General features: G+C 49.3%; 1 protein-coding gene across 1 annotated transcript in view; it reads right to left on the bottom strand.

The window, feature by feature from the left end:
- Nucleotides 1-827, bottom strand: part of Apobec2 (apolipoprotein B mRNA editing enzyme catalytic subunit 2) — a 14718-nt gene extending 13891 nt beyond the window's left edge. Inside the window, exon 1 of the mRNA XM_005359688.3 lies at nucleotides 697-827. Coding sequence (XP_005359745.1) covers nucleotides 697-827 — 131 coding nt within the window. The remainder of the gene's footprint in view (nucleotides 1-696) is intronic.
- Between the last annotated feature and the right edge of the window lie 9056 nt (nucleotides 828-9883).

Below are 9883 nucleotides of genomic sequence, written 5' to 3'. Positions count from 1 at the left end.
TCCTAATGTCTGCAGTCTGAGAGGTGACTGGTTCCTCTGTGGATAAGCTCCTAATGTCTGCAGTTTGAGAGGTGACTGTCTTGCTGGGACTCTTTGATGTACCATTCTCAACAAGCTCCTTGGGAGTGGGCTAGATGCACAGGGCAGGTGATGCCCGAAACCTGCAGGCAAGCCCAGAGGCCCCTGGGGCTCTGCCTCCTTCTCCACAGCACCCACACCAACACCATTCCTTTTGAAGTCTCTCAAGAAGGCACGTTCTTTGTTTGTACACATCAGAAACTGCCATGAAGAAACCGCATAGACTTTCGCTCTGTGGGTCCCTTCCTCGGGGGCACTCCCCTCCCACCTCCTACTGATTACAGAGTTCAGAGTGTCACCTCATGAAGTCAAGAGTTCCTAGACCTGGTGGTGCCGGCCTTTAATCCCAACACTGAAGAGGAAAGGGCAAGAGTAGCTCTGTGAGTTCAAGGCCAGCCTGGTCTATGTAGTAAGATCCAGGTCAGTCAGAGTTAGGTGGTGAAACCCTGTCCCCCACCCCCCAAAAGTAGAAAAGGTCCGGAGGCATTTGCTGCCCTGAAGACCCCTGCGCAGCTGCTGTCTGACCTTGGCCCTGCTATTCTTGCCCTAAGCTTCCATAGCGGGCTCAGACTCCATGCTCTCCCAGGCAGGAGACCTCAGCCCCCACACAAGGCTCACCCTGTGACGATCTCAAAGGGTGGCAGGTCAATGAGCTCCTTCAGCTTCTCAGGGTCTTCTAGGTTCTCCAAATCGTCTCCATTCTGGGAGGCGGGCGCTGCGGCCTCAGCGGCCTCTTCTTTCTGAGCCATGGGGGAAGTGTGGCTGAGAAGTAGAAGGGTTGCAAAGCCAACTGGGGCCTAGGGGCAGAGTCCCAAGCAGCTGTCAGCAGCTAAACCTGGCGGAGGATGACAGCAGGAGGACCAGCCTGGTGCTCTGGCCCTCAGTGGCAGGCTTTATAACCAGGGCCCCCACCCCTCCTCTGGAGCTGACTCCCTCATCTTTTTTTTTTTTTTTTTTAACTGAATGACTGGCGGGTGACAGGGGTGGGGGAATGGAAAGTCTGGCCATGTTTCTTCCCCTATTTATCAGTAGGCAGACAGGAAACTGGCAGGTGGGGAGGGCTGGGCCACCTCTTCCCCACCTCTCTCCTCTCACCCTGTGTTCTCAAGTGGCTCCTACCCAGACTCAACTGAGCATTTGAGGAGAAGCCCTCACAGTGTCTTAAACAGCATGAAGCCTGTGATGGTGGAGGGAATTGTAGCGACCCCAGGCATTCCTGTTCGGGACCAGCGTCAGGACAGGAGGGTCTTGGAGGGCACGAGATAGAAAGCAATGGTTTGAAATGAGAATGTTGTTGCTGCTTCGTGCTGCGTATGCTTGTTGTGAGTTCAGGTTGTGGTAGCAACTGACTTTTAAAGGTGTGTGTGTGTGTGTGTGTGTGTGTGTGTGTGTGTGGTCTGTGGGAGCATATGCTTACCTATGTGTATGATGACCAGAAAAGGAAACCAGTCGGAATCTTCCTTTATTGCTGTTTCTTTGAGGTGGGATACCTCCCTAAACCCGTGCCTCACATTGTCTGACTTGTACTAGAAGCTAGTAAGCCCCAGCCATCCTCAGATCTCTGTCCTAATCCAAGCTGGTTGACAGGTGTCTCAAGACCACCCAGCTTTTTCTGCAGATGCTGGGATCCAAACTCTGGTTTTCGCGATTGAGGATCAAGTTCAACCACCGCTCCAGCTGCTGAGGACCACTAATCCTATAGCCGTAGGGGTGCTCAGTTTACTGAGATCCAAAGTTTCTAAATGGGCCTGGTAGCAAGTTGAGCTGTTTACCTGTAAACGTGTTTTAAGTCTCTTCATAGCTCCGGCAGGCAACATGTGCTCTTGCTGCACTAAACGTGGGGACACTGAGACTCACAAAAGAGTTAGGGTACTTGCTTGAGGTCAAGTGGAGTTGGTAGGATTAAAATCCCATTTAGTGCAAAGGGCAAATGCTCAGCCTTCCTCCCCTTCATCAATCCTGTCCTCATCTGACAAATGTGAGAGAGTGTGTTCTCTGCCAGGAGCTGTGCTAGGCACCGAGGTGCAGAACAGCCCAAAGAATGGAGCAAAGCAGAGCCCTGCTCTCTTGGTGCTCACAGCGGCCAGCTGCCAAATGAGCTAAGTAAAATAGGTGATATATTTTTGGTAAGTGCTAGGGGAAAAAAATGACAAAGGGTGAGATTAAATTTTTAAAAGGTGTTTACTTTTTAAAAATTATTTGTTTGTTTATTTTTATAGACAGAACCTCCTATGTAGCCATGGCTATCCTAGAACTCTCTCTGTAGACCAGGCTGGCCTCAGATTCACAGAGATCCACCTGGCTCTGCCTTATAAGTGCTTGGATTAAAGGCATGTACTACTATGCCTGGCCTTTATTATTATTTATTTATTTGATTTTTTTTTAAGACAAGGTTTTTCTGTGTAACCACTCTCGCTGTCCTGGAACTTGCTCTGTAGACCAGGATGTCCTCAAACTCACAGAGATCCTCCTGCCTCTGCCTTCTAAGTGCTGGGATTCAATGCACATACCACCATGCCCAGCTTGGCCCTTATTTTTTATTTTTAATTGTGTGCTTGTGTGTATGTCTCTCTGTGTGTATATGTGCATGTGAGTGCAGGTGCCTGCAGAGGCCAGAAGAGGGCATCAGATGCACTGGAGGTGTACTTGCAGGAAGTTATGAGCTACCAGTATGGGTACTGGGAACTAAACTCAGGTCCTCTGCAAGAGCAATATATGCTCTTAACCACTGAGCAATCTTTCTAGCCCCAAGATTAGATTTTGATAGGGAAGGACTTTGGAAAGAAACAGGGAGCACTGTGAAAGAGACAAAGGAAGCATTCATATGCCTATCTAAAGGGAAAGTGTTCCCAGCAGAGGTAGAGGGGGTTGGGGAGGAGCTAGGGAAAGGTGTATGCAAGGGAATTTTCAAGGGTGGGTACAAAGTCTCTGAGATTTCTTGCTGTGTTTGAGGAAATAGCAAGGACACTTGAGTGGTTGGAGAGTTTTAGGAGGGAAGCCAGAGGGAGAGCAGGTATGGAGGAGCCGTTGGCACTAAGCTGATGAGCTACATATCCCACTTCGGTTTTTGCAGGACCAGTGTAGCGGCACACACCTGTGATCCCAACATTTCGGAGAAGGAGGCAGAAAAACTAGGAGTTCAAGGTCAGCACTGACTATGTACAGAGTATGAGGCCAGCCTGGGCTTTTAAGAGACCTTCTACAAGCTATAATATATCATATATACTATACTGTACGATACTGAGGGACCTATTAGGAGGCCAATCAAACCAGACAGAGAAGGACTTGAGCTAGAATGACATTGGAGGACAGCTGGGCAGTGTACAGCTCATGTGTTGAGTGTTTAGCAGGTCCCCCAAGTCTCTATATTTGGTGTGGTACAAATGCTCTAGAATTCTCAAGAAAACGAAAAAGTGGCCAAGACCACCTGCTGGTTGAAATGAGGATCCTAAAATATTGGTTGGAGGTAGGGAGGCTGGGTACATAACTTGGTAGAGTGCTTGCTTAGCATGCTAAAGCCCCGAGTTCGTTCCTAGCACCAAATAAACCAGGCATGGATTCAGCACTGAGGAGGTATAGGCGGAGAACTGGAAGCTCAAGATCATCTTTGGCTAGGTAGCAAGACTTAAGCCAGCCTTACCTACATGAGATCGTCTTTAAGAAAAAAAAAGGTATTCTATGGAAGTGGTCTGGGGGTTAGATTAGAGAAGAGGAGTCAGGATGGGTGGGGTATGGAACTCCCTTTTCCAGAGAGTTCTGAGCTATATAGTGTGCCATTCGTGTGGATTCTGAGCATTTATAGTACCCAGGATGGCCCTGTTGCCTCTTTGCTACACGTGTTATCTGCGGCTTTCTAGTCAGATGACAAATTACATGTTTGTCTTACTTATTAAATTGATTACTGATAGTATTTGTATCCAGAGATCAAAACATAAAATTTCTCAGGAGACTCAAAAATAGGGCGGAGGGAAGTGCCCAGTCCACAATGCAGTGCCAGTAACAGCTGATAAATAGCCAAGAGCGTTTGCTATGTCATCAGCACACAGCATTTAGATGCAAAGCATTTGCTCCATTCTTCGATTTAATCAGCATTTAGTGAGGGCTCCTCTGTGCCAGGTGCCATAGTGCATATCAAGAATGTAGAGATGAATATGTAGGGCTTGAGTCTACACATCTGGGACATTAATCAGGCACTCAAGTTTGCTTCATCTCAGGTAGTCTCATATGCGAATTATTGGGCTCACTTGGCAAGTTACGGGAGGGACTGAGTACTTGGAAGGGAAATTGATTTGTGTAAGATCAACATGGGCTTGTGTTCAGGGCTTCTGATTGGGTCCAGTCTCATTTCCCGGGCTGCGTCCGGGCGCCTTTTCCTCAACATCTCTAAAGGGGAAGACGGCTCAGTGGTTAAAGGGATTGCCACCAGCCTGAGGACCAGAGTGTGTGTCCTCATGACACACAGCAATGCCAGGTGTGCGTCTTGGCTCGCCTGTAGTTCCAGCCTCAGAAGGCAGAGATGGGATTCCCCAGAACCATACCAAGGTTAGCTACATCTTCAGTTCTGTGTTTGATTGAGAGGCCTGCCTCCATGGAAGAGCAATGGAGGCTGACTCCTGATCCCAGCTCTGGCTTCCACAGCATGCGCATGAGTATACACGTCCACACATGTTTTAAAAAACCTGCCGGGTGGTGGTGGCGCACCCCTTTAATTCCAGCACTCGGGAGGCAGAGGCAGGCGGATCTTGTGAGTTCGAGACCAGCCTGGTCTACAAGAGCTAGTTCCAGGACAGGCTCCAAAACCACAGAGAAACCCTGTCTCAAAAAAAAAAAAAAAAAAAAAAAAAAAAAAAAAACCTCATAAACACGTACATACATACTATAAACATACACAAGACATGGGGAAAAATAAAGCATTGTAAATATGAGTCCCTCACCCTCTTTTCAGCTAAGGCGATGTGGAAGAGGATGAACCCCCGTCCCAGGAGGACAACCCTAGCTGTTCACTGGTCCTCAGGGAAGGACTTTGTCCCGAAGGACTTGTTCTTACATCTTGGTTCTCCATGTGTAACCTTGGACTAGGAAAGGAATGAATCCCATCCACGGTTTCATTTTAGCCTGAGCCACGGAGGGCTCTCACATCTCTGGGCCTCGGTTTCCCTCTCAAGATACTGAGCTGTTGCTCTAAGGAATGGAGGTGATGGCGTAGGGTGGGTGGGCAAAGCCCACGGGATGCCGGTGATGAGCTCTGGCAAGAGTTTCCTGACCCTCCCCATGGCTCTGAGCGACTCTGGGGAAAAGTGTAGAGGTGGCCTAGGCTGGCCCTTGCTTCTATGGTTCCTATAGATAATTTTCCCTTAGACTTCTTCAGGGGAGTGTCCTGGGGCTTCCCCCAGACTGGGGACGGGCAGTTTGCTTATCCACTGTTCTTTTCCAACCTCCACCCCCAGAGGCCCTCTAGCCAGCGCTGCCTATTTATAGCACCTCCTAGGGACCTGAATTCCTCCCTGGTCCCTGGCTCTCCTTTCCAAATCAGGCCAGTTTCTCTGGCAGGCCCAGAGTGCATCAGCTAATCTGGGGGGAGGGGGACAGGTGCCAGGAAGCTGGCTTCTCTCCATGCAGTGGCCCCTATACTCTTCTTCGGGGTTAGCACACCCTGTCCTCTTTGAAGCCTGTGGAGGGACAGGTCTATCAGTCCTTTTTTGGCATAGCAGGGCATTTGATTCAAGGTCACACAAGGAGTTTAGTGGGGCGCAGAGATTTGGTGCCAGCCAAGGCTTTTCCCACTAAGTCATGATGCCTGGAATTCAGTAAACACAAGGCTTTTCCCACTATGTCATGATGCCTGGAATTCAGTAAACACGGAATGATGGTGTTCATACTCCCTGGCTGCTAGCCTGGCACTCCCTGAACACCTGCAGATGAACTAATTTATTCCCCGCCAGGATATTTCCTGCTGCTCTTGTTTCGGGTGCCTGCTTTACTGACAAGGAAGCTGAGTCCTGGAGGTTGAGATGGTACCTCTAGGGAAGGCAGAACTCTTGGCTTCAGAGCCATGCTCTTAGCCTTTTTCAGTCAGTTACTCCCACGGCCAGGCCCTCAGGCCAGCTGAGGAATGGGGTGGCGGGAGCGGAACGGGGGAGCTGGAGAGTTCAGGGGTTCTTGCTGAGAAAGCATGCTCTGAGACATATTTGGTACTGAGCAGCAGGGTGTGTAGGGGTTACGGGTGTGGAGACACCCCACAGTTTGGATAGAAACCCAAAGGGGGACACTGCTGGCCTGTCTCCATGGGCTCTTCTGCTAGTGGCGTGGTGGCATGGCTTGAAGGAGCTGGTCACACAGAGGAAAAGGTGCAGACTTCCCTCCGTGGCTCACATCCAGAAAACACCCAGGGTTCTTCTGGTGGCTGAGGAGTGGCCAGGGCCAGGCGCGGACCTCTGTTCACTGGGTCTTGGAGGCATATAGAGCTGCTGCCACTAGGAAGGGGAGCTGCCAGCAGAGGGGCAGGCGGAAAATAGAAACCCCATCAGGGGAAACTTTAAATTCTTACTCTGTGAAAGAAGATATGGCAGGAGTGTGTTGACAGAGCATGTGTTTTATGTGTGGGGACAGCTGGGACCCTAACAGCGTGTTGCCCAGATACTCGGTCCAGGCGTGCTTCCCCTCTGGTCACTACTGAGACAAGAAACACAAACAACTGTCCGGGCTGGGCACCAGACACCCCCTGGCGGGCAGGAGCCTGTCTTCTCTGGTAACCGCTCTGTTGACATAAACATGAGGCTTCCAAGGCTTTGAGCTGGGGACAGGGGTGGAAGGCCAAGGGTCTCCCAGAATCTGAGGCTGGGCTTGGGGAAGAGACCAAAATCACAGGCGCAGGCTGGGTGTGTGTTCTGCTGCACAAAACACAATAGTTGCCTTATTTTGAGGCACACTGTCTTGGGCAAACAAGGGCAGTGGAGGATTGGTCCTGGTCACCATGGTCTTCCATTCGGGTGGCCACTCCTGGCACCACTCAAGCTGCCTGGCCTTGCCCCGCTGGAGTCTTTGAGGAAAGTGATCTGATAAAAAATGTCCATTAGCGTGACTAAGAGTGCCCTCTTTGAAGGGTGCTTGTAAGGCCAACAGTGACCACCTGGAAGAAGCCGTGAGCTTAACAACCAACATTTGGGCAGAGAATTTAGCCCTTAGTAGGAGAAAGGTTTTAGGATGGATGCAGGTAGAAAGGGCTTGGGCCTTTCCTGGTGCTCCTCTGAGCACTGGTTCCTACATGGGGTGGAGGACTCAGCAATCTAACTCTAGATAATGATTGGGGCCCTGAGGAGACGCCTCTGAGGCAGCATAGCCAAGACGGAGCCGTTCTGCTTTTGTGCTATGAGAGGTAACTTGAGTGTGTGGAGTATAATGAATGTTTTCAAAATTAGGGTTCTGAAAAAAAAGTCGTCCTGGGGTGCAGAAGTGGCTCTGTTAGGAACACACACTATTGCAGGGGACCCCAGTCCAGTTGCCAGCACCCACACCAGGGTGTGAAACTCCAGTTCCAGGGGAAGCAGATCTCTGGCCTCCAAGAGAACTGGCATTTACACACACACACGTAACTTAAAACTAAATTTTTAAAAGTTATCTTTTTATTTTTCAATTGGTGATCCCCATAGGAAATTTGTGAGAGAAGAGACCCTCGCGCCTTGGTTCCCACTCAAGGGACCTGCCCTCTACTGCTAAAGAACCTGAAGACACAGCACTCGGTCGAGCACTCGCCTGGCTTACAGGACTCCATGCCCTGCACCACATAGACTCACGAGGTGGTTTACTCCTAGTCCAGCACCCTGGAGGTGGCAGTAGGCGGGACAACAGTTCAAGGCCATCCTAGACCACACAGCACATTTGCAGCAGTCTAGGCTGTGGGAGACCTTGGGGCTGCTGAGACAGCCCAGTGGGTACAGGCAATTGCCACCAAGCTTGGGGACATGAGTTTGATGGTCATGATCTCCTTAACACCTTGAGCTCAGCTCTGCATGTGAACCAAAGGTGAGAATTGGCCAGCACCAGTAACAGAAAAGAGAGAGAAGGGCTAGGCAGGTTCTTCCTTTCCTTTTGTATAAACACTCTTTTTTAATAGTGAAGACAGAGGCTGCAGACAGCTTAGCTGGTAGGGTGCTTGCCTAACATACATGAAGCCTGGGGCTCCACCCCCACACTGCATAATCCAAGCCTGGTGGGCCATGAGCCTGCAATCCCAGCAATAGGGAAGTGGAGGCAAGAGGGTCAGGAGTTCAAGGTTCATTCTATCCTGGACTACGTAGAGAGATCACGTCTACCCTAGGGTACATGAGCTCCTGCCTCAACACATAGACACACATACACACATATGGACACACATACAGAGACACATGCACATGCAGACACACACACACAGACAGATGCAGATACACATACAGACATGGAGACAGACAGACAGACAGACAGACAGACACACACACACACACACACTTATACACACACTTTCTGGCCTTTTTCTTACCTTTCTGTTTGGGTTGAATATAGAATGTTGCCTGTAGTCTCCCTGTTGAACTCTTGGTCTCCAGCAGGTGGTGCTGCTTGGGGAGGTTCTGGAAACTCGAGGAAGCAGGGCCTGACCTCTAAGCTGTTAGTGGAAATGCACCTCCCTCTTCCAGCTGTTGGTCATAGCAGTGAGAACACTAATTGAAAATACTCCAGTTCTCTGCAAGGGCATCAAGTGCTCTTAGTGGCTGAACCATCTCCCCGGCCCATTTTGTATATTTTATATTGTTTTTCTGTAGATTAGGAAGTGCTTTAGGACCCAGAATCAGTTTTTTTGTTTGTTTTGCTTTTTGTTTTTTGTTGAGAAATCCAGCAACAGAGTCCTTAAAAGGTGATAAGCTCAAACTGAGCTTCCAAAGCAGGTTAGGTGTCCAAAACCAGAGCATCTAGACCCCAGACTTGTGTCTTCTTGAAGCATGATCAACCAGAGACAGAAATTGGGGTTTAATCTGAAGGTCAGAAAAGGAAAACAGCCAGCCACTGGCTCTTACCTCTACCTCAGTCCAAAATGGCGACGCTGCCTCCAGGAATCTCAGAATGAGACTTTCTGTGAGCTGTCCCTTCCCATTTTATATCCCTCTCTAGGGCTGGGATTAATGGCGTGCACCACTACTGCCTGGTTTCTATGGCAAGCTAGTGTAGCTACTGGGATTAAAGGTGTGTGCCACCACTGCCTGGTCTGTAAGGCTGACCAGTGAGGCTGTTTCACTGATCTTCAGGCAAGCTTTATTTATTAAAATACAAATGAAATACCACTACATCTTCTGCCCGTTCTGAGTTAGATCACAGGTGTGCAGCATCTTGGAGGGTCAATGTGGTATCTATACTAGCACATTTTATAATGTTTGTCCGAGATGATGGTGACGAGGACAAGGGCAGCCTTTCCCAGCTATTCACTTGTCCAGCATCGCTCTGTGAGAATGGGGCTGGGATGAGGGTCATTGTTTTGGTCTGGTGAGGCGGCTCAGTGGGTAAAGTTGCTTGCCACCAAATCTGATGACCCTACTTCTATATCCATAACCCACACTGTGGAAGGAGAGGATCAGCTCTCAAAGATACTCTCTGACCCCCGCAAGCATCCCAAATACATAAAGAAATGTAATAAAAATATTTTTTAAAAATTAAAAATGTAATGTTTTTCCCAGGCCTACTCTCTGTCAGTCAGTGTTTCTAGCTAAATTTTATGTTTAGTTGCTATCATTGGGAAGCCTGCTCTTTTCTGAAGGGAACTAAGGAGCAGTAGATCTGG

This window comes from Microtus ochrogaster, linkage group LG2 (genome assembly GCF_000317375.1).
Source record: "Microtus ochrogaster isolate Prairie Vole_2 linkage group LG2, MicOch1.0, whole genome shotgun sequence".
Taxonomy (NCBI): Eukaryota; Metazoa; Chordata; class Mammalia; order Rodentia; family Cricetidae; genus Microtus; species Microtus ochrogaster.
Note: the sequence above shows the minus strand (reverse complement) of the source record. Positions and strands in the feature narration are given on the sequence as shown.